At 40.8% G+C, this 25,920-nt stretch overlaps 1 protein-coding gene across 1 annotated transcript; it reads right to left on the bottom strand.

Moving 5' to 3' along the window:
* Window positions 1-2,521: 2,521 nt before the first annotated feature.
* LOC121950871 (potassium voltage-gated channel subfamily A member 10) lies at window positions 2,522-7,052 on the bottom strand. The gene has a single exon (XM_042496959.2). The coding sequence runs from the start codon at window positions 6,918-6,920 to the stop codon at window positions 5,226-5,228; it is 1,695 nt and encodes a 564-aa protein (XP_042352893.1). The 5' UTR covers window positions 6,921-7,052; the 3' UTR covers window positions 2,522-5,225.
* Between the last annotated feature and the right edge of the window lie 18,868 nt (window positions 7,053-25,920).

Here is a 25,920-nt window from a genome sequence, read left to right as displayed (position 1 = left end):
CATCACTCCTAATAAGAAGCAGGGTGTTTCCACCTGTTCGTCCTTCATCCTCTTCAATGCTGAGAGAGCAGATGGAGCACCCCATAAACTCAATTTATCTCGTGCCAAAAATATGGGCTCGGTTGTCATAATGCACCTTTTCTTTTAAGGCGAAGATCTTTTGCTTTTCCATTTAATCATCTCTGCTCTTTGGTCAATAAAGAAGCTATAAAGTAATGCAAAACCCCTGTCTGAATGTTCCTGGTCAGCAAAGTCAGGGCACAGGATCAATGGCTCGAGTAATACTGTAGGTGAGCTCAGCTGATCAATATTAAACCCATGAGGATTGCTGTGCCACTCAATATTACACCCGCTGTGCTCCTGCATTCGCACTTTGATCAAAAATGTAACGGCAAGGTCACGGCAGGGTGATCCAGCCCGATGCCACCTTTTGAAAGTTGTCCTGCATCCAGGAGAGTTACCGTCACTGGAAGAAACAGGAGACTTTTGGAGGGATTTAATACAAACACAAGCTGCCCAGTTCCAAGTGACTTTGTTCTCTGGAGGGCGTGAACGACAGTACGCAGGGCTGCTGTCTGTGCAGGTCAGAAATGGGCTTATAACGTGTCTGCTGACAGAACAGTAACCCAATCCAGCTGATATGAGTCTCTCTGGTGTGAGACCTGTCCATTGTTCTCCGTTAAAGGAGTGGGACGCAGCTCATCGCTAACTTGGAGAGTCATGCAACAGTGATATTTTTAGATCCATTAAGGGTTGCAGTACAGTCTGCTGTGTCACAGAGATCGGACACTCTGCTGAATGGATTTCTTGGGGTGATTCTTTATCAAAGGCTGGATGGATGCGATCTGCTCGTGGAACACCCGATGAATTATAAATGACAGCCTCACGTTGACTTTGACCTTGCCAGAGCCACCTGTCAGTTAAACGCTAAAATGCTATCAGGACTCGTCTCCGGGTTATCACCGTACGATCAGTGATCAGCGGGGCAGAAGGGCGGCCCGCTGACCTGACCGTTAACTAGTGACAACAGGAGCAAGCCTCTGACACAAAAACACAGCCAGTATGTTTCATCCTGAATCGACTCCAACAGTTTCGTCTGACAGAGAAAGGAATCATCTCAGAAAAAGTTTCAAATTGTGCACAGATCAAATTGAGATATTGTTCCAACATACTGCCCGAGAACACGTCCTTGATGAGACTGTTTGGGACAGTAAAGCATCAAATGAGACAGCCAGCTCAGAGACTCTGAGGCCAAGATAGATAATCTTATAAATGATTCATTTGGTCTGCATATTTAATTTGCTCCTTTTGCTTTTGAAGCTATCTCAGTCAAAGGCATTGTCAAGTTCACGGCAAAAGAATTTTCCATCTAGTGAAGAGTGGTGCTAGTAGAAAAATTAAAAAACGCTAATTTTATCACTATCCGCGACAACAACAAAAACTCCTCAGAATGTCGGCTTTCCATCTGTTGCACTTCTGCATGATTTGATAATCCTTTCTGATCCCATCATCTATTTTTAGCCGGGTTGTATCCTACTCATGTCTTAATTAGATAACAGGCTTGTTACAGAACACACAGCTCATCCACTCTGCCATCTACACAACATCAAATATATATATATATATATATATATATATATATATATATATATATATATATATATATATATATATATATATATATATATATATTGGATAAAGACAGAGGTAAAGAGGCAGAGATGGAGAGAGAGGGATGCCATCATGATATCAGTGCAGAGAACCAGCAGTGAGAAGGCGTTTATAACAGCTAACATGAGGTGATAATGAGTATTCAGCCCTGCAGCCATACACTGACACTAACACCTCCATTTGTCACTATTAATGTTGAACAGAACAAAAAGTTTAAATGTACTTTATGTCACAAGTATAGTTTATCCCAGAATGAATAGAGGTGAAATGTAACTTACTACAATTACTCAAGTACTGTACAAGTTAGAGGCAATTGTACTTTACTTGAGTATTTCCATTGCTGTCTGTATTCTTCTACTCCACTACATTTAATAAACAGTTTCTTGTTATGTTGTTTCGCACAAAAATTGTCCGAGTGGCCAGAAGAAAATTTTGGTATTATAATACTTTTCTGCAAACCACGAATGTGTTACATTTGCACATTTCACAAGTATCATATCACTGTTTCTTAAGTTACATAATATATGAGTGAGACAGCTGCTAAGTTGTGGATAAAAACAGTTATTATTAAGCAAGTCATTGCTCTTTTTACTGTGGGTCTTTAGGCTACATACATTTGTGTTGCATCTAGACATTGCTTTGCTTTTATTTATTTATTTTTTTAACAGAAACCGCTTCTTTTTCTGCAGGTATGGTGACACCAAAATTGTTTGTTTTTTACAGAGACATTGCTGCTCCTGCCTGCATAGTTTGCATGAAAAGCTGTTGTTTTTTTACCAAGACGTCAATGCTTTTACAGCTGAGATTGTGCCCCCCCAAATTATATCTGAAAATGAAACCATCAGGGAAACTTCACGCAGTTTGGATACATGTTTAATGAAAGGCACTCTTTACAGGATAAATCAAACATTATGACACTGTATACTGTACAATGTTGACACATACAGTAACAGTTCTCAATATTAAGTGCTTCATAACATAGTAAAGTGCTGAGTACCAACGTGACTAACTGATGTCACCTTATTGCATTTCATTTTAATTAATTATAGGTATTGCTCTTTCCATGGGCGAAAAACTCAACGTGTTTGTTTTACCACCCACTCGTCATCATTATTGCATATTGTAGGATTATTAGAAAGGCATTGGTTGTGTTACAACTACATCCACTTCCATTTCTATACGAGCTGTATTTATATGTATAATAAACTCACATACAGTACATTTTCAAGATTGAAATGTGGCATGCATATATAATACCAAATTCCTGATGAGACACAAACATCATTGTTTGTCATCATTTCTCAAATCCAGTCAAAGTATTGGCTTTCCCTATCACATGGAATACAATGATCACCGTTATATGATTAAAAGACTATAATATATTTAGGTACAATAAATATGTCAAACTCTAAGTTACTGATATTATGAGATAAACCTCATTTCGGCACACTATGCCATGCAATACAAATGAGAAGTTAAATGGAAAAATGTTCAAATACATGAGTGCAAAGTTATTTTTTGTCTTTGCCCTCTCCTCCATTCTCTCACTCTGATCACAAATATATATCTCATCTCGCATTTCTGTACACTCTAAGAAATATGTTTTCCCTGCCAACAGCTGATGGTGCAACGCCTCGTTTCCACACAACTTTGTTGTGTGTCTAAAACTCTGTATAGCGTACACCCCTTGTGTTCAACACAAGGAAATGCATCTCTTTACATATGCATAAAAACGAAGAAGAGTTAATTTTTACTCTTTCTCAACCATGTGTCGGCAGGTTTGTTTAAACACGGGAAAACCAACTAAAAATAGGCATTAGGTTCCTTTTCCATTTCCAATAGACCAGAGCTGTGTACACAGCACTATGGCAGATGAGTATGCCTTTCTATATGTGTGTTATTGTTTTTTTATTTTTTACTTGTGTGTCACGGGTCGGGAAAACAGGTCAGTAAATAGCAGAAAGCAGCGTGGAGACCAGTGAAAATGTCAAGCCGGTTACTTCTTATTTATATCTCCTACTTCTTTCAAACTCGGTGCAGACAAATTTGGAACAACGTTCGAGTGCTGCTTGGGTGGAGATGGACTGTATTTTGTGGTATCAAGGCAGCATCAGTTTCTCAAGAAACTAAAACTGCAAACATAGGAAGATAGAAAGTGGGCTTGTCACCCATCTTTTATGTGGTTACGTTTCAAGACTGATCTCAAGCGTGCAGCTGATAGCTACATTGTTTGTTTAACAGAGGTGCATATTTAATGGTTCCAATGTGAAAAGAGCTCCGATGTTACGCTTTGCAACGGGAGAGTCAGATGCTAGTTTTCTGTTGGGACACAGTGTCATTATGTTCCACTTCAGGGCGACTGCTGAGCCATGTGTGACATCTGGTCCAATTTGGTTTACAGGTCTGGTCCAGTGTTCAGCTCAAAATAAAACTAGTTTGAAAATGTTTTTATACTGGCCCAACCCGAGCACTCGAGGCAAATTATGAAGCTAAAAAAGGACAGATCACAGAAACACTTAGGAGATCACGGAGGTTGCCGTAGGAATGAATAGACCGCAACTTGATGCGTTAACAGAGCTATGTGGAAACGAGACGTAAAGCTCCAAAAGTGCTTAAGAGATATGTGGAAAAAAACTTTCAGTGCAATGTATTGATATGGTGTTTAAGGGTAATTTCACATTATAATAACATATTCAAATGTGAGCATCTGGTGCAAAATGCCAAATAATAAAAACCATGTAGGATTAAAATAACTTGTAATTTTAAAAGCTGCATGCAACTACTGCATGTTCTATAATACATGGAATTTGAAAGCAGATTTATATTTTGCAGGTATGAGACTACAAGGAGATGTGCCAACTATTTATCACAAAGATATTGTTACGCTGTGTACATGGAGAAGTACTGCTGGCTGAGCATTCACAACTATAGCTTTGCTGATAAGACAATGTGTGCGCCGGTGTCCTCTTGCCTTACACTGGACGCGATCGTCTGCCCTTGAAAATCATGCCAAGTTCTATCTAGGTTTTGCTGAATATGACAAGACTAACTGTGAAGTACAGTAATATGAGCTCTAGGTATACTTCCAGTTTAATGATTATCACAACCACAGTTTTTTTTCTTTTGTGGGATAAACTTATAGACCGTAAAGGACAGTTTACTCAAACTTACAAGTTATTTTGTCTCTTCACACACATATTTACCCTAACAATCTACATTTTTAAGGTGAAATGGCTATAGTACAAATGAGCCATCACATTATTCTTCCAATTGCACTGGATGAAAGATGATAATTATACCTTTCAGTTCTTATCATTTATGTTTACTGACAGAGTAGTTGTATTAATTGCACTTTGACACATCCACAAGCAGACAGACAACTTGCTTAAAGGCTGTCTCACCACACAGGGCTTAATACTGTCGTAATATGCACAAAACACTGCCATGTTTGGAGTACAAAATAGTGTGAAAGATAAACTGATATCATCGCAGTGCATCTTACTACTGGATATGTTTGATTTGTCCATGCCCCTGTATATCTATAAATACTTTCTCTAACAGTGTGTGCCACTTTTCTCATTCTGCCAGGTGCCGTTACTTTTGTTTAGTGAGGGTGTGCTTCCATACTTGTTTGCAGCTGACATTTTCTGGGCAGCCTCTGCCGCTGCATCCATCACTTGCTTCTCCTCCTGCTCAGTCTCACGGTGGTAAAAATAGTTAAAGTTGGAGACGATGACGGGGACGGGTAAGGCGATGGTCAGGACACCGGCAATGGCACAGAGGGTGCCGACCATTTTGCCTCCCATCGTGATGGGGCACATGTCTCCGTATCCGACAGTGGTCATTGTCACCACGGCCCACCAGAAGCCATCGGGGATGCTGACAAACTGCGTCTGGGGCTCATCCACTTCTGCAAAGTAGATGGCACTTGAGAATAAGATGACTCCTATAAAAAGGAAGAAGATGAGCAGTCCAAGCTCCCTCATACTGGCCTTCAAGGTCTGCCCCAAGATCTGAAGTCCTTTTGAGTGTCGAGAGAGCTTAAAAATTCTGAAAACTCTCACAAGACGGATGATTCTTAGGATTGCCAGGGACATGTTCTGACTGGAGTTGATATCGTCATCGGGGGTCGTAGCCAGCTCTGTTCCGAGAGTTACAAAGTAGGGAATAATAGAGACGATGTCAATGATGTTCATGATGTTATTGAAGAAGTCACTTTTGCTTGGGCACACCACGAAACGGACACAGACTTCAAAGCAGAACCAAATGATACAAATAGTCTCCACAATGAAAAAGGGGTCTGTTAAATACGCAAACACGTCTTTTGTGGCGGGATGAGGGGCGGAACCGTCTTGGGTCCCGTTGATGAGTTGGGTTAAACCTGAAGGAAAGTCATTGTCATCTCTGAACTCTGGCAGAGTCTCTAGGCAGAAGATGACGATGGAAATGACGATGACAAACACAGAGACCAGTGCTACAGATCTGGCTGCACTGGAGCTTTCCGGGTATTCAAACAGGAGCCAGAATTGTCGTTGGAGTTCGTTGGTAGGCAAAAGGACCTCCGGCTCTTTGATAAAACCCTCGTCTTCGCGGAACTGCTCCATTGCTTCATGACCCAACTCGTAGAAAACAATTTCATTCGCAAAAACATCTAAGGGGACATTGGCCGGTCTGCGGATTCTCCCTCCTGACTGATAGTAGTACAGTATGCCATCAAAAGACGGGCGGTTCCTGTCAAAGAAGTACTCATTTTTCATCGGGTCAAAGTAGCTTATCCTCTTCATGGGGTCACCAAGCAGCGTCTCTGGGAACTTATTCAGGGTGCTGAGCTGGGTCTCGAACATGAGCCCTGAAATATTGATGACGACTTTCTCATCTTTTTCTTCAAAGCAGTGCTTCTCAAACAAATCTTCATTCTCGTAGCAGTCCTTCGCCATCTTGCTGAAGACGCTGTCAGTAGGAGACTCGCTGTTGATGAGGAGCTTGAGATTAGAGATCAAACTGCCGCTGCTCGAGTTTGCTTTGGTCGTGAGAGTTGGAGGAGTGGACGGTGACAACCCGTCTTGACCGGATGAATGTGCACGTCGTCCTCTGTGTGGCGACTGGTGAGGAGAACTCAAGCGGTGGGTTAAAAGATTCTGATCTGGAGCCTCTGAAGGGGGCGAAGTCGGGTACCCGGAGTCACTCGGGTCTCCCAAGTTAATGCCGACATCATCCATGTTCTCGAAATTAACAAGCGGCACCTCCATTGCCCGTCTAGCCACAACTCCGTCTATCAGCAGAGTGCAGGAGGCAGAGGGGACACCACAACCAGCGCCACACTGAAGATCCTGGCGTGGCCTCCGTCCTCCTGGTTCTCATTCAGGCAATCAGTTTGGATTCAGTCCTCTGTGTAATCTGCACAAGAAGGGTGAAAAAAGCAGAGTTGTGTTATATTTTTGTTAAATAGTGCAATACATTTTTGTGAGTAAAGAGATTTTCCTGTCAGCTCGTGTTTGCATCAGCAGAGCACTGGCCATCTGATACTGTGCTTGTACAGTTATTTTTTCCCCTCAATTTTCTCCTATGTACAAAAAAAACAAGCTCTGCAAGTTTGTGAAAGTGCTTACACAAGGTATAGGTGGTATTATTGCTGATCATGTGCAACAAAACTGTTTAATTTCCTAACGGAAAAAACATCTGAGCCGTCACTTCAGACTGAAAGCAGAAACTCATCAAACAAAACGTCAGTTTCTAACTACTGTTTTGGTTAATCAAACCCAACCCTGTTTGGGGTAGTTGATCAGCATCACGTTTACTTTATCTCTAAGCAGCTGTTTATCATTCCATTTGTCTGGTTCGGACAGGTAACCAAATCCAAACACACGCTTTTAAGCTGCAACCTCTGTGTCCACTTGACACCAAAGGCCCTGCGCACTCACAGAGACTCATCTGCTTCTATTTCCACTCACATTGGAGCAGATAACGTAACAGTCCAGGATATAGGATTTTATACTTATCAAAGGAAGCGGCTTGTGCAAAAAATACATGTATTGATTTCGCCATGTCAGCATAGAGGGGTTACTGAGTCCAAGAGGAAGGACAGTTGAAGATGCAGAGGACAGAAAAGCGCTGTTAGATCTAGACTTTTAATTGTTTCTAAAAGCAACTTCTTGTTGGTAAATTGCTGCTAAAATCTTCCCACTGAACTAACATCCAAACACACAACACATCCACATCACTGAAAGCACCACAAATACATGCAAATGTCTCTTTAATTAAGTGTAAAGTTTGGATCCAGCTGTGCGCAGATGTCTGCACCACTCACCCGAGTCCCCAGCTCTGCAGAAGTTGTTTTGCCCCTCTCTACCCTGCCCGGCAGCTCCGCTCTGCTCCCCCTTCAATCTCTCTCTCATCCAGACTCACAATCAAGAGTGTCTGTAGCTCTATTAAAGCTCCCATTGGGTAATTTAACACCTCATCGGAAACCAGAGATGTCAGCGGTACCCACACAAACTTACACACGCGCATGTACACACAAACAGAGACAAACACAAACAAGAGGCAGGAAACTCACTGTGTTTTGAATGTGGGGGTCACCTGGCTTTGTTCTCCCTGCTCCCTCCTCCTCCGTCAGTGGAATGACTGAGGTATTATAGGTAGCTCCCTGATAGGAGATTTACCCTGCAGGAGCCAATCACTGTTTGACGTGGCGAGAGGGAGAGTGGGACCCACTCTTTCCCCCCTCGTTCCTGCAGAGTAAGCATCCACATGCAGGATCATCCAATCCACCCTCACCTTGGGGATTATACTGTATTCTTCCCCTCTTACGGCACTTGTCACAGCTCTCAATACCTGCAGCAGCGCACATCTGCCCAGGGGATTCAGCTTTTTTCTTGTTTACATCCTTGGTGGTACACAATGACGTGAAGTTATTTCACCTGCTATTATATTCTGTTAAATGTTTAACTGTAAGAAATGTTTTTCCAAATCTTTCTCGAAATCTTTGAAAATCTTTGAAACCTGAGCAAATTGACTTGATGGAAAAAGGCAATGAGCCACAGAAGAAGAACTTACTGAAAAACGGTAAGAAATTAGTAAAAAAGTAAAAGAAAATTACCTGAAAATACAAAAAAATTAGAAAACAGAAGATACAAAAAAAGAAGGAAATGACCTGGAAGAAATCCTTAAAAGATATTATAATTCAACATAAATTCAAATATATCATTTTGGATGATGAATATAGTTTTTCCCTAGCTTTTCAAAATGTATTTTATAAATCTACTATTTTTTTTCCTCATTGCCTTTTTTCCCCGTGTTTTTAAAAGAAATCGCAGCAATTTGTCCAGGGTTCAAAGGTTGCGAAAGAAATCGCAGCAATTTGTCCTGGGTTCAAAGGTTCAAAGGCGTCCGAAAGCAGCACAAAAAAAGTGGTGCCGCTCCAGGTTTCAAAGGGTAAAATTTTCCTTTTCTGTTTGAGCTAAAAATAATCCATAATATGCCAGTTCTTTGGAAAAACAAGACTAAGGCACTGCACTAGAATCAATTTCATTGATAAATACTTGAAGTTTTCAAGAAGTAATTTATTCTGGGCTCAAATTTCCCCCTAGAGGTGTTAAGTATAGATTTGTAAAAGTGTTATAGAGTGGAAACAGCCCCTTTCCAAGAAATTCCTGCAGATGTGTTTGTTTATTCATTTCTGTCGTCCCTGCCAACTCCAGCACCTCTGCGCCTGCCAGCTATTGAAGGTTTGTCAGATTAATACAGTTGCTCTGTGGCTTTGAAAAACAGTGACACGCCTAATTAAAAGGTTAAATTCCAATTACAGTAAGGCTGCACTTCCCTTTTAGTTCCAGCCCAATTCTCTCGAGGAGCGCGAACTTTAATCAAAGTTCATCTTGCACTTTTTCAGAAGGGCGGCCAATTTGGCAACATAGGTTGAATATTGTGTTACATGATAGAGAACCAGCTGCCTGAAGTCAGAAATGATTCCCTCACCTCACTCTCCTCCTGCTGCAGCCTGGAGTTGGCTGGTCCGCGGTAACATTGCGGCGTGAGCAGAGCACCACTGCAGGCACGGGCACATGGCTTCAAGGTCACACGAGACCGTTCTAAGACTTCGCTTTGCTATACATCATCAAACACACCGTCAACCTCCAGGAATCTCATTATGCGTCCTCACGGGGAAATCATGCACACGTGCATCAATGAATTTAAACTTCACATGTTTGTACCTGACACATACATCCAGGTTTGCTTTGTGCACATGTGCAGGGACGCAGCCAGGTGCACATTCACACAGAAACACAGCTGACTCAACATACTTGATATATATAGGGATCTTTTTCTTTCCTGCAATGTCTTGAACGTGTCATTGGGAATGCAGTCAGCTGAGGCATGACCCTCCACTTAAACACTTCATAATAGAATCAGCTACAGGCGAAGACAGACAGGAAGATCGACAGCGAGGGGGACGATCACAGACTGCACGAGTCACACTGAGAGGGTAAATAATCGATTCATTCCCCCGCGAAACGATTTGTGTCAGTAAAAAAGGGAAAAGGGAGGTAACAGGGTGAGATATGAGCTTCAGGATGAGCTGGACTGCAGCTACTGCAGTGTCACTCGTCTCAGGAGTCCTGACAGGGGACCAGAGGGATAACGTCCCTCCTTCTGTCCTTCCACACAGCCCTTCATCCATCATCCACCGCCCCCCGCATCCAGTCCTCCCCCCGATGACACTGTCACCTTACCCGTTAACAGACTGTGTTGACAAAGCAGTTTCTCCATCAGCATGCGTGTGTGTGTGTGTGTGTGTGAACTACACTGACACCGCATCAGTATGAACACCTCCTGCTTTAACAGAGCTCAACTTTGAGCTATGAACACCTGATATAGCAATATTTGTTCAGGAAAAAAAATAACTTCAACACTTTGGGGACTGACCTGAAGTGCAGTGTTCAGCAAAAGTATCATTAACACAGAGTGAAAATACTTCATTACAGGTAGAGTACTACATTGAAAATGTGTTATTTAGTTTAACTGGTGCCTGGAAATGCAGTGTAAGGGTATCCTGTATGATTTGTTTTTAATAACATTAAAATCTTCCTCTCTTTTTGTTATTACACTGCATGATTATAAACTCAAATAAAATAAATGAAACCAGCTATATTTTACTATAAATACAGTGTTCATTTGTAGAACGGTTCCTATGTTAACACAACAGCGTGGACGGTCACGATGTTTGGGTTTAGGCACACGTTAGGTTTAGACAAAGAGGTATGTGGTAAAGTGTAGACAAAAAAAACAACACACACACACACACACACACACACACACACACACACACACACACACACACACACACACACACACACACACACATAGGAAGCAAACTCCAAACTCCCGCATGAAGGTCAGTTGGTTGTGGGACCCATTTACGTCCCCAATCGCCCGGCCTTACTGGTACGCTGCTTATATTACGTGGTTAGCGGCAGCGTTATTACCTGACGCTGTCTCAGAGAGTTTCAGGTGTTCGACTCTGGCTCTGTCTGAAAACTTTATCTTCTGATGACTCCATACGCATTGCATGTGGATGCGGAAGTGGGCTTTTGGCGTCTCACTCGTACGCCGAAAGCACTAAAAGAGCGGCGCTATTTGACGAGTTCGGAATGAGAACGGGTTGTTAGGATGAACATGATTATTGCTAGCCTTACCAGCATGGTGGCTAGACCGCATTATGCTTTCCCCTTTTTCCCCTCTTATAAGCGGCCCTGTTTCCATACAGAGACGTGCTTTGTCCCCTGTTTGGGAGCATCACACAGTGTTATCCAGCTCTGCTCTGATTGGTCCAGTCTGAGAGTAGACTGACTTTCAGTCATATACGTTCATCACAGTCACTTGAGTGGCGTGCCTATATGTGGATGGTCATAGAAATTTGGTTATGGTCTGATGAAGATTGAAACATTGTTCTGTTGAATTAACTATCCTGGTAGTTCTCAGTGTGCAGATCTTTTGTCTGACTTTCTGATTGAGTGCCTGTAAAAGTTTTCCGGACAAGTGTTCCCCTCACTCTCTGTTGCACATGATAGCGTGCACATGATCTTCGTAATTTGAACTCAGAGGCCCATATGTTCATCCAATAAGGGTGACAGGATTTCAAAGTGCATGTCACGTAGCACGGATTAGATATTCCAGCCTGGTAATCTTATAGCAGTTGTAAAGGCAGCTGGTTATTCCAGTCTAGTAATCCTATATATTGCAGCAGAGGTTCTCCTCATTGCAAATAACATACAAGGTTGGGTCAGGAGCATCAAGGACGCAACAGCCACAGTAAAGAAAACCCCCACGCAGCTGCAAACATGGACACATGTTCACTGAAAACATCAGAGTGCCACAAGTTCACAAGTTCAGATTGAGTGTCACACACCTGCAGCGGAGGGATCAGGGTTTCTAAATCACAGGTGAGGGATCCAGTGTGAAAGTGGAAACTGTAAAAACACTAAACCATCAGAATACACCACAGAGCTAAAAACAAAGACAATAACAAAGACAAATCCAAAACAATAATTCAATCAGACAAATCAAAATTCTAAAATACACTAAAACACTGACATCCAGAGGGAGCGACCAGTTTCTGCATCATCGATTTTAATTCACAAAAATGGACTGAATTTAGCAGTTTTGGATGTGAGTAAAGACGGTCCAGGCAGACGCAGCAGCATACTGTAGCAACACGAGCATTTTTACACAGTTCAGTGCCGACCTTTGTTTCATGTCATCCTTCCTCTCTCTCCCATCATTTCCTGTCCTCTCGTCACTATCACTATAAAATGAAGGCAATAGCGCCTACAAACTCACATGACAAACCGAAAACTCTGCAGTGTCATAAAAAAAGCTGCACTCTGCCCTTTACCTCCTGAGTTTTACACATCCTTTAGAAATGTGTTACATAACATAATATAACAGAGTAGACTGTAAATGGTTCACTATATTTACATGGGTTTGAATAACCTGACGTTTGCAGAAAAATACTCTGCGATGGAGTTTGTCTATGGTTTCACTTTTTTCTTTTACCTAGTTATGTTCTTATTCTTATTCCTTCCCTCACTGAAAAATCCAGAATTTATAAATATGCAAAAACTGATACTCATTTCAGTAGTTCTTTTTGACACAATATGTCTCCATTGAAAAGTCCACCCTCAGTCTTTGAGCACTGGAGGTTTCAAGGATTCACATCACACTGTTGTAAATTACACATTATACAAATGATTAACTTCCAGACTAGCTGTGATATCACAACGTCCTGCTCATACGCACACAATGTAGTGCCTCTAAGAGGCTGCCTGAATCCAGTCAAAACATATCTACATTTGACTCTTTTTGTGCCGGGGGTTTGATGCTAGACTGTCACAAATGTGTGCCAGATGAGCACACTTCCTGTTGCTGCCATGTCTGTTTTTACACTACAAGCAACGAAGCAATAGCATTGCCAGCTACATTTTTGCCATGTCGCCATTGAAGTGTTGCTCAAGCATGCATCTGCTACTTGCAACAGTGCATCATGTGTCACAATGATTAAACCTCACTTTGTTTATGTCTCTGTTAAGCATCTTTGAGTATTGTGAAAAGCGCTCTATAAATAAAATGTATTATTATTTAAGTTTAGATTTAGTAAAAAAAAAAGCTTTTTTTTGGATAACATGTTCACCACTGCATGTCTATGTGCTACGCAATACACAGAAAGTGAGCAAAGCTCCAGCTAACTCGGCTAAATAACACAGAACCAAAGTGAGAAAAAACGCAAAAGCATATGATTGCTTGATGCTTCACCGTGTCCTTGGTTTGCTGAAAAATGATGAGGCCAGTTCAACTTTGATTTGTAGGGCATTACGTCTGTCAACTACAAGCCACTCCATTTACATTATGTGTATTAAATGAGGAACTCTATCACTTAAAGGGTACTGGTATTGGTTCTGATATTGTTACTTTTTAGACGACACCTGGCCCTATACGTACACATCCAAAATTCAGGTTTAAGGTGAAAACAGAGAAACTTTCCTCCTTCAACAGCCTTTTACTATCAAATTCTGCACAGACATCATTCTGCACAGTGAAGGTCAAACATCCAAGTGAAGTAACAAGCAGAATACATTTTTGAGTAAAGTGTGACTTTAAATCAGCTGGTCTGTTAGTAAATTTTGATTATTAAAAATTCTGTCCTCTCTAAGTGCAGACTTGCCTTCACTCAGAGGATTTGGCCTGCAGCTGACTCTGAGGACTGCTACTCCACTAAGGAGATTATGCAACACAGGAGATCAGCCAGGAGAATCACCCTCATAGATGAACAGTGCGGACTAAATACTACAGACTTAATTGAAATGTCTGGATTGTTTCCAGCCTCACTAATCAAAAGACAAGTGCTAATCTTGGATGACTCCTTGGACTTGACACGGCAGGGGAGGAGGCGAGCGTTTCACAACAAACCAATCAGAGAGCAGCCACAACATTTAACACTGAAATCCTCTGTGGTTTAAACTCACTGATTAAATTACACTTCCCTTTTGCAAACTGTTTTTTCTGCACTTTCTTCTGCTGTTGCACAAAAACATCCTTCAGCCGACAGATGCTGTAACACACCGATTCCCTCAAAGCACAAGCAGTGAGCAACAGCAACCACACAGGGAGGACGAATAAGAAGCGCCACCCACTTTTTGACATCTACATTGCTCACCGTAGGGCAGGGAGGTTCCATGGCGGCAGGCGCTACGAGCTCATCCAACGCCTCCCGAGTTACAGAGCCTCCTTCTCACGTTCCCATATGGCCTCTGGTAGAAAACATGATAATGATGAGAAATTACTAAATTACTATTTATCAGGTTTAAACAATTTTTTTAACATTCAACTATCATGATCTGACAAGAAATGCTGCTAACAGTTAAATGTAATCCACAACGAAGTATACGCATTGATTGTGAACTGTGTACTTTCTACTATGACAACTACTAATGAAAACAACAATAAACTTTAACTATGGCAATAACATAACAGGATAATAACAGGTACTCATAACAGGGTTTAATTTATTAACTTCTTACTTAAATTTATCAGCACCTATCTAGAAATCAAGGTGTAGCAATTCCTACATGATTTTTGGCTTATTTAAATAACTGTTTAAAAGCATTAAAGTGAGTTTACCTTGTCATCCGGCGGTGGAAGAAGCTTGTCTAAACTCGCCCACGCATCCTCTTAGATTAAATATCCAAACGGGCAATGGCAGAGTCTTAAGGAGTCGTTGTAAATCTCTCGAGAGGTTTTGACAGAAGGCAGGGCAGATAGTGTTAAATACTCAATAAACGAGACAGATGTTTTGAACAACATGCTTTCAATCGATTCAGTCTGAGTGACACGCAAATCCTCACCGAGCTCTCTGTTCTGACTTATTTTCAGCTTTGTGCAGGAAACACGTGATGCTTTTTTTTTTTGTTATTAAACATTCTGCAATACTGTAATGTTGCATCAACAGCAACATTATCCACATGACCTCCACATGAGGACAGTCGATGTCATTTGAAACCTTTTGTCATCTCTGAATAGAAACCGCGTCCCCTTCACCTGCCTGTCTGTCCATCTGTCCCCCCTGTCAGTGTAACAAGCCAGAAATTAAAGTGAACTTGTGTTTGTGCAGCACGGGGCTCATTTTTCTCATCGCTAGTAAAGTCCTGAATCTGTCCGTCTGCCTGCCAGGTGCTCTTGCTTGGCTCTCTATCATATTTCACACTCGTGCGTAGGATTCATTGGTCACACGCCAGTTTTTCAGTGTGTATGTCAACCTCTCTGCCCTCTCTTGTCCATTTAGTCTTTGTTGAAAGTCAATGGGGGTTGACAGTTTAAACTGACACAAAGCGATAATGTGAATGACATGTTTTGGGGTTGAGCCATCACAAAGATGCGGCTTTACTTTGTTTTACTTTGCGACATTTATCTGTTTTGGTGGTACAAAGTCTGCCTGCAGAGGGCTTCACAGTATATGACATCCCTCTGTTCTTAGACCTTCACACTGACTAAGGAAAAACTCCCACAAAAAACCCTATAATGGGGGAAAAAAAGGTTGAAACCTCAGGAGAAGCAACTGAGGGGGGATCACTCTTCCAGGATGGACAGACGTGCAATAGATGTCGTTTAAAAACAATTAAATTACAGCAGAGGACAAAATGATACATAAGAAAGAAAGAGAGAGAGAGAGAATTGAAAGAGAGAAAGGGGGGAAGATGCACAGCAACAATAATGGTAACAATCAAAACATACAGTAATAGTAACAGATATCAAAACTAATAAATGTAATATATGATAGCATGTAATATTACTTGCAAATACTGCAGTTTATGTAAGTGGCAATAACAGTCACAGGTGTATATTATTATTATTGTAGGCACGACTAATAATAATGGCAGTAGAAGTTGGTGTTGAAAAGGATCACAGCATCAGTGCAACCAAGACCCACGACACAGGCGCAGCCAGAGACAGGACCACAACACCAGCACAACCATGACCACGGTTCAAGCTGGGCCACAGGTAGGAACACAGCATCCAAAACACATCTGCATCTGTGTCAGGAACACGCTAAACCAACAGGCAGCAAAAAAAACCCTAACTTTAAGGTCATGTAAGCCAACCTCACAAAGAAGATGATGCTGGCCAATCAGAAGTACTAAAAAAAAGACTATTATCGATATCATATGTTATGATATTTGGCTGCAGAGACCTCCATAACACATTCTGAGGCCTCTTTTCTCTGTATGGTGGAAGAGTAACTGTACATTTATGTGTTAACATCTAAAAAGTTCTGTTAGAAAGGATGGAACCAGCACCATTAAATAATGTATAATTAAACATTAAATAAGAACAGTATAAAACATTGTGGCCATGTTCACAGTTTTTCATGAAACAAGAGCAGCGGCCAAAAGAGTCAAAACATGCAGACCGCCACAAGCAACCACACAACCAAAAAGTAAATCATAAGACATAAAAGCAAATAGGGGGAAAAAAAGAAAGAAAAGAGAACACTAATAGAACCAGCAATATTTTGGACACACCTGCCATTGCATGAAATGTTGCCTCATTTTTAACAGCACTCACTCTGACGTCTCACATCAAAATCTCTGTTTACCCTGTTTACACATCGACACTGAAGATGGAGTTCACAAATCTTCGAGTTTTATCACCAATCTGTTTGTCAGCGACCTAAAACAGTTGGTGTTTTAGGTCGCTTTAGTTGGTGCTTTTTTGCAGGCCAAAAACTGCAAAAAAGCTGTTTTCAAAAATACCTGTGTGTGTGGACGAGGCCGCAGTCTTGTTTTGACTCCAGTCAGTGAACACTTAAATAACTGTGACAGCCTTTTGCAATCGTAGCATATTTGTGATTGATGATATTGACGGGCGAATATTGATTCAACAATAAACACAGTAAAGAAATAACTGTAATACTGTAAATATTGTTACTTGACATAATTACATTATCCCTAATAGACTTAACATTTAACATCTATCTCCCACAAAATGCATGTCCTTGTATAATTTTAGGCCAAAATAGGCCTCATCACCAGAGTGCTGCTCCAAAACCCACAGAGTACCCATCATGCATTTCCTTGCTGCTGGTATAGTCTCCTGGAAAAACATTTCTTCTCAGCTTATAAAATATTTCTGCACCAAACCCTTGTGCTGAATCCTCGTGCGGTCTCTGGTTGCCTTGTGTTGCCTTCATGTGTTTGCTTGTACAGGAATTAGATACCCGGGCCAGCATGTGTGTCTCAAAGGTGCTGAAAAGGCCCTGGTCGCCGCCGTGTTACTGGGGACAGACGGACAGGTATTCAACTGCAGCGAAAGATTGTCGGCCATTGTGGTCATGCTGTAGCTGCATGGGTTGTTGCTTTGGGAGAATAGAGCTGCTATAAATCTTTTAGACTGCAGAAGTGATGGCACTTCTCTTTAGTAAGCCTATGAGTCAAATACAAAAAATGGGTTAATGGTAGTTTACTGATAAGAAGAGATATTCTCAGTGTTCCTGCATGAATCACTGAGTACAATGTATTGATTTTCCTGTGTCTGAAATAAAACTTCAAAGTAGGGTTTGACAGATTATTGGCCTGGACGATTATTGGGACTGATATTTGGCATTTTGATGGTTATCTGTATTTTATTTTAATGATCTCACATAAAATTAATTAATTAAAAAGTACAAAGAAAGTATCAGCATGGGAGGAACTTTTAATTTGTAAAAACCCAGGGAGCGATTTATTCATTTTTTATTTAAATTTTCACCCAACTTTGTAAAAAAAGGTTGCTGGGAACTTTCTGTAAATAATGTTTTCATTAAACATTTGCTAAAGACATTTAAACAAAGTTTTGTGTTGGAGTTTGTTATTTTCTAAATTCTAAATATTGACAGAAATATTTTCATTTTTATTGTAAATGCATATCGGTTCCAAATATTGGTTGTCGGTCACATCAACTAATAATCTGTATTGGTATCAGCCCTGAAAAACCAATATTGGTCGACCCCTTCTACGAAGTGTTTAGAGGTAGCAATAACATTCATGATAGTGTCATGGCTAGTCTTTGGCGTATCAGGGATCAGACCAGCACTGTACCTGTCAGTTTAATCAGGTTTGGCTGTTCAATACATAAACTCCACTGTTTGTTCCTTTTCTCATTCAGACTATGAAACAACACCATTGAACTGCCAAATTTTTGAACAGGGTTTTGCAGGATGTTCAGGGTCACTCACATTTACGTTACATAGTAAACGCAACACACATGCAAGCGGTGGAAATCCATCGTAAATTAGCCCTTTGAGCTAATGCATGGAATTATGCTCATGACAGATCAGACATATGCAACAACATTATTTGCCATTACCAGATATCAAACAAAAGCCAGAGACTATATTGTCTTAAGTTGCTGTGAGCCATAAATTCACCACTTCTAAGTAGAGGGCAGAAAGTAACATTATCTCAGAGCATGACGGGGCAAAGCATCTCTTTCTTAAGGTAGCTGCCTCCATCTTATTCACTCTCCATGGTCCAAGTCTGCAGCTGCCTGTGACCATTGCAGACAAAACCAATGTGCTGAACCAAAGAGGGAAACTGCACACTGACTGACAAAGCCGACTCCCAAGCGGCAGCCCTCGATGGGAGCCAAATGCAGACTCAGGGTTTTCCACACGTCCATTTATTTATGATGGGCCGTCACAATTAAAATACCACAAAAGATCTTTGGAGCTGGACCGGATTAGGAGTGCTATTGGAATATATATATACAGTTTGTTTTTTTATAGCCCACTTGGAGCAGAGACAGTAAAGCATCAGACGCATTGAATGTGAAATTTAACTGTTTATTGTTCTGGGTCTAAAAGTGTGTTTTTACTTACAAACATCTGCAAAAAGCTCTTCTCATTTATTGGTGTGATCTGATCAGCTGTGAATGGATCGACAAATCAGTTACCCCCCTCCCCAAGAGAAAAACTGCTGCTGAGGAAAAAAAGAAGTCATGGAGAGCTCCATCTGTGCTGTGTTCATGAACCCGCAAAAACAGCTGAATTTAGAGAAAAGACACACACACACAAAGAGACACCAGAGGCATTAAAAAGATTAAAAAAGCAAACAAGAACAAGTGACAACTGTCAGCTACTGCCACACATACATTCATTCATTCTGTGGGAAACACTGAGACTGTTATGAAACAGGTAGCAGGCAGGTAACTCGAAACGGCACTGCAATGATGAAAAAACGACAAGGAACAAAGGAGCTGGGCTGGTATTTGTGGAGTTGGATCTAATCACAGGGAAAGGGGAGCAGATAGGTGATGCAGGTGTGGAGGTGGGCGGGGAAGGCGAGACAGAGCAGAAGACGGAGTGGCAAAACTTTTTATTTTAACAGAAACAGTAGTGCGTTGAACCCTGTTGTGTTGCACAGGCGTACTGCCTTTTAATATAGCAGGGTTTATATATACACCTTGCTGCTGCTTGGGTAACATCTCAGACACAAACACCAAACAAGAGAAAACGTACCTCAAACCCTGTTGCACGCCGTTTTACATGCTTTAGCTGAAACATGTCATTCAATCAGGACGCCGTAGCAAAATAGTGAATAACGATTTCAGGTCAAACTGCTCCTTCATGTTGGTGTGACATTCAGGTGACAGAGAAAGGAGGAAAAGTCTGAGGACATCTACTGGACGGAAGAAAAATGTCAGAGGACCGGTCCGGGGAATGAAGAATGTGGCTGAAGACGAGGGACAGACGAAACTGTGACGGATATGACATAATCTCCTCCACTGTTTTTGTTCACCTCCAAGAGGTTTCTACTGCATCGCTCACTTTGATCAAACATGAATAATAAATGAAGCCAAGCTGCTAAAGCTCCTTCACTATCTCTCCTCCCTGCTACTTGCACCTGACATGAACGCTCCACCCAGGAACCCCATTATGTCAGCAGGCAACCAGCTCCAGTTTCGTACATCACAACACAAACGTTCACTTTCTATTGCTTCATTTGGAAGCAGTGCAGAAAATATTTATCTGCATTGCAGTTAAAGCTACACTAATCTTATATTTATAGATCAACAATGGGTCAGATGACAATTTGTGATGTGAAAGGAGTCATTCATGGTGAGAAACTGTAAAGACTAATCACCCAGCTCCTCTCCACGTAGTGTTCTAGCGTCTTTTAGCTCAGTGTTTTGGTTTTAAAGCCCATTCTGGTTCGGTCTCACTGTTTTCACCAACCAAATCTCCAGCGGCAACAGTTAGCAAATAGCTGGTGAATATAGTGAAGCATTTTGCAGCTAGAGGGCCAGAAATTTACTAAAGAAATTAGTAGACACAAAAAAGCACATCTTAAAGGAAGCATGCTGGCAAACTAATGTTAGAATTTAGCTTGAAACAGTAATTAGGTTTTCACCCAAATGTAGCTCAATTTTCAGAACATCGGCCAGAGAAAATGCTAATTTATATGCCTTTTCATCCACTATTGTTATTGGAATAATGGGATATGCAGTGGGTGGCGCAAAAAGATGACAAAATTAAAAGAGCGCAAATTAAACCTCAAACAAAGGAAAACAATGTGAGTTTGCAGTGGCCTGTTAGAGCTCTGATTCTCTGCCTGAGCTGGACTGGGCCCGACCCAAACCTGCCAGCTACAGGCCGGCTGTAATTTCTCATCATTGCCCTTCTGGGTTTGACTCGGGTCAGTTCTGACCCTGCTGAACCTGTCACGCAACAGACTATTGAAATATGGATAATAAGGACAATGGTGCGAGGAAACACATCAGCCCCAAGCTAAAATTCTATAAATGTTTCAAAATAAAAAATAATATGTAAAAAATATCTGTTACAGTAGAAATTCAGGTTTTTAATCGGGCTCAGGTCAGGCTTGGACAGAAACTGTGCAGGTTAATGGTGGGTCTGATATTTTTGGCCCAATAGGAGCTCTATGGCCTATGCAATGATGTTACATCTTAACTATGTGTCATCACTTATTCCCTGAGTCCATCAACTTCCACCTCCTCAAAACGTAGACATTTTTTTGCGATATTTCGAGATTTTTTTTCAAATTTTTGGTGTTTTCACCCAGGTCTTTTCATACACAAATTGAATCACCTCTCAATTTAGAAGTGGCATTACAAAACAGTACGAGCCAGGGTTAGTGGGTTAGCATGCTCATTTCAGTAGATATCTCTGCAACACAAAACAAAGATGGCTTTGACATAACGTCATACAGTTACATCTTCACATTCTGCTGATAAAGTTCACTCATTTTTTTCTAATGTCTTAAACAGTAATTCTGGTCATATCTTACACGTTGCACCTGTAATGGACATGTCTGAAGGTGCTGCTTGAAGCAGATTTTCCTCTCAACCCACCGAAAATTAGACACACACATCTATAAATACACACACACACACACACACACACACACACACACACACACACACACACACACACACGTACAGCTGGTCTTCTATCTTTGTGGTATATTTGAACAAAGGAACACAAGCGGCGTCATCCACACACTGATGATGACTCTTTGTTTGAGGCAAGAGGCCCGCTCTTCATCAAGAGATCATTGTATACATAATGAATAAGCTTTGTGAGTGCACGCGCACACACGCTTGCACACACACACACACACACAAGCATACGCACGCTGCCTTCCTTCTGCTGCTGAGCTGAATGGGCATTTTAAATCAGACTGCTTATCAAGCACATTTGAATGTCCTCGTTTCATCAAGATTTAATTTTCTCCAAATGATTCTTCTCTGTTCTAATCGCTCTGATAAGAAAGTGTTTCATATCGGCCGTGCTAATGTTCTCTATAAAGGGAACATGCATTACTGAACTGATAAGCAGTAAGAAGCCAAATTATTTGCAACACAACCAGCAGCGTACATGGAGGCACGAGAAGGTGGAGGGACGTTAAACAAAATGCAGCAGAGGCTTTACAGATTTCCCGTTCCTGCTCTGCATGTGCACAATCTCAGAGTTGGAAGTGGGATGTAAAAGTGGAGAGGCCCTGGGACTGAGATGTTGATAAAATATTAACTCACACAGGATATTTAAAGCCTCTGACATTCTTTCCCTGGCTGACATGTTGGAAAAGGCCTCCACCAGATGCAGCCAGCAGCGAGGATGCAGATTTCACCTTAAGTCAAGTAATCAAGAGAAATGATCCTGATCAAAGATTTACTCAGTTTGCTTACTTTATCACACACTGGGGTGACAGCAAGTTCAAAGTTTGGAAAGTTTAAAATTTAAATTGTTTTTATTGATTGTAAATACACATTAATAATAATTTTAAATACAATAGAGAGCTGATGACCATTAAGTGTTTTCTTTAATGTTGTCGGGGGCTTTCACGTCTCCTCTAAGCTTTCATAAACGTTCACTGAATTCCCTCTATTTATTAATGTTTTATGTTCATGGTGTGTGGACTTTTATGCCATTTCTAGCTGCACTCTTGGCCAGGCTTTACTTAAACTCACAATGTGGAAGTCCCTTTGACCACACTGATATTATAATGGTAGATAAAATTAAAAAAATAAAAAATTGAAATGAAATACATTAAAGTAAAAAACGTTTGTCTGTACCAATTCATGAAGCATATAAGTTGCAACTAATGGCTTTATAATTAGTGAATCGCAAACCAACTGATATTGAACAATGATTACAATTAAGTTCTCCCTCTGAAATATTCTGTTCATCTAAGTGAATTCAACTTTATATCCTCTTGTCCCAAGTCTTTATGCTAAACTAAGCTTACCGTCTCCTTGCTTTGGTTTCTCAGGGATGATGTTTTCTGTGGGCCAACACTGAAGCTAATGTCACTCTGGTTCCCAAAAAGCGTACGGGAGTCTTTCATTGGATTTTACAAATGAACACCACTTTTAGGATTAGGATTTTGAAACCTAAGTGTAATCACCAGAAGTAAAAAGCTAACATCAGGCCGTAAACAAACTACACTACGGTTGCTTTGCTACCATCTTGAGGCTGTTAAGCTGTGTTCAGCACAGCTCATTGATGACATTCTGTCATTTAGCCACTTGTTAGCCACTGCCTTTAAAACACATACAGGTTTCAGTGTTTGCGAGCAGAGTATTTACTGACATATTCTATGTTGTAGAACGACACTTGAAAGTCTCTTCAGCTTGTGTTAACCACAAACCTTATTTCAAGCAAAAACCCATTCAAAAAACTCATTAACTTTGAGATGAGGGAACCGGAGGTGCAAAAATACCAATTATATCAGGATTTTAGGATTCATTACTGGGGTTCTCTATACCAAACATGCAGATATTACAACTTTAAAAACCTTACTGAAGTTGATTTATTAGCAATAACCCTGCTGCACATTTACACATTTTCAGCATCTTTAGCTCAGAGAGATGCTGTTGTTCTAATTTTTCAACACTAACCCTCTAACCTTGTGGCACAAACAGCTCAGGGCTCCTAAACATGAGCTCACTTCATTTGGACTCCATATGTCGTCGCCTCAGATGACACAGGATTGCACCCTGCTTCCATTACTTAGATTAAACCCACTTTACTACCACAGGGATGGCTCTCAGTGTTTATCAAGCCTTCAACACCTCGGGTCAGAAACGACACACATTGACACCTGGTAGTGAAGCTTATCGAGTCCTGCGGCCTGATAATTACTGGTTTTCCTGTGACCTCTCCGCCATGTCATTATGTAAAAGAGGATTTTCTCCAGTTCTCATACTGGCCTGCTCTTTTATAATACTTTGTGTCACCTGGTTTGGTGTACACTATGAGCTCAGGAGCATCTGTCAGCTGTGTGCTCTCACAGGTTCACCATCCCCTGTGAGATGGGATGCACAGTTGGCTGACCTTAACCCAGTAGATTTAATGGGTCCATCGCATTATATGAGTGCATTGATCCTCCATATGACTCTGTTAATTATCTGACCACAAGACGAGACTCAATTACTGATGAGACCAACGAAAACCTGCAGAGTATTTATGCAGAATAAATTCTGACTGTTCTGTTTTAAATTCAGTTTTGGAAGGTAACTCAAGTAACTAAGTACAATATTGAGGTATTTGTACTTTACTTTAGCATTTCCATGTATTGTTAAAGGTATACTATGGAGAATTTGACTCTAGAAATACAGTGATACAGTATACAGTGATACAGAAACATCACCCAGTCACCACTTATGATCTGCTATTATTGTGTAGTGATGTATTATCTGCAGAGGTGAGGTCATGACTTTATAAAAAGGTAAGCAACACATATCCAATAGAAAGCTATGAAAGTCATGGACACATATTTTGACGCTCCAAACCTCTGCCGTAATGTAAACAGTGAGAAAATCTGCATATTGGTCAAACAAACTCCGGACTGTCACCTGGGATCCTGCAGTTAGTGTCCCTTGTTAGACAAAAAGTCAATCGAGTTATTTTGATAACAACGTGGTTTGTTATAAGACTAATACACTACACCAATGGCTATGTCATTTGAAGTCACACTAAGGTAGTAACAAAAGTACTTATTTTAAGCCAAACCGTGATGTGTTTTTCCTAAACTTAAACGTGTAGTTTTGTTGCTGACTTCTAGGGATGCTAACCTACAAGTTACATTTTTTTTTTTAATTTACATTGAAAGTTTGATTTGAAAAGAGACCATATAACAACAAGCATAAATTGTATATTTCCTAATAAAATGGAAGTTTATTTTGACAATATGCATGTGATGTGCATAATTTGACATGCCCTGAACTTAACTTAAAAAATTGACTCAGGAGAGCTGCCTAGAGCATCACATTCTGATTTGTAGGGACACTGACCAAGGATGAGTTTGGAGCACTGTATGTGTTGAAAAAAAAATACAGTGAGGCGAAAAAACTAAGCATACAAAGCTCGTTCCAAAATGAGAGTGAATCTTGGGTTAACTTTTACTTTCACTGGTGATTTGGTTTACAAACAGAAACTGACAATTCCTGCATAGTATGAAGTAAAGGTATACTATGCAGGGTAGTTAGTTACTTTTTATAAACACAATCCCCAGTAAAAGTAAACGTAAAAGCCAACCCCAGTTCCACTCTCATTTGGTAATTTGCCATATTTTTTTTTTCCTGGCACTGTGTCGCTTGGATGCCTGCTGCTTACATTATGGCACCTGACCTCGATGCCCATACATGCCAATAAACAGAACAGAGGACAGAAAATAATAAAATACAGGCAGAGGACAGAGTCTCTGCAGAAAAACACGCCTCCACACACTTCTAGTTGGTCCTAAGTGATGATTGAGAACAGTTTCTTCTATATGAGTCCATACATGTATCTTTAAGGAAAATTCTGCATAGTATATCTTTAAAAATATGAATACTTCTTCCACCCTTGATTTCAAGTTTGCCGTTCATAAGCTTTCTTGAAACTAACTCTGACTGCTGTCTGAGAAACTGAGACATTGTCAGTGTCATTTCTGCAGCAGCACCCCTAGAGGGCAGTAATGCTTTCTTCATATTTCCTCATCACTGCACCAACAAGGTGCCAAGAAAAACTGCACATCCATCTCCATTATTTTAATCTTCACTTCAGCCAAACAACTAGAACCCAGCGAGTGCTCTAGTATGCTAAAGAAGCAACCATTAAACTCAGCAGACTGGCTGCGGGGCTGATGACTGGTGGCTGGTATCAGGGCAGTGAGTTAATGAGTGTGAAAAGATGAACACCTCCTAATAACGGGGTGT

The sequence above is a fragment of the Plectropomus leopardus genome, chromosome 2 (assembly GCF_026936395.1).
Source record: "Plectropomus leopardus strain MGB_pleo_1.0 chromosome 2, ASM2693639v1, whole genome shotgun sequence".
NCBI classification, from domain to species: Eukaryota; Metazoa; Chordata; class Actinopteri; order Perciformes; family Serranidae; genus Plectropomus; species Plectropomus leopardus.
This window is presented reverse-complemented; position numbering and strand designations above follow the sequence as displayed.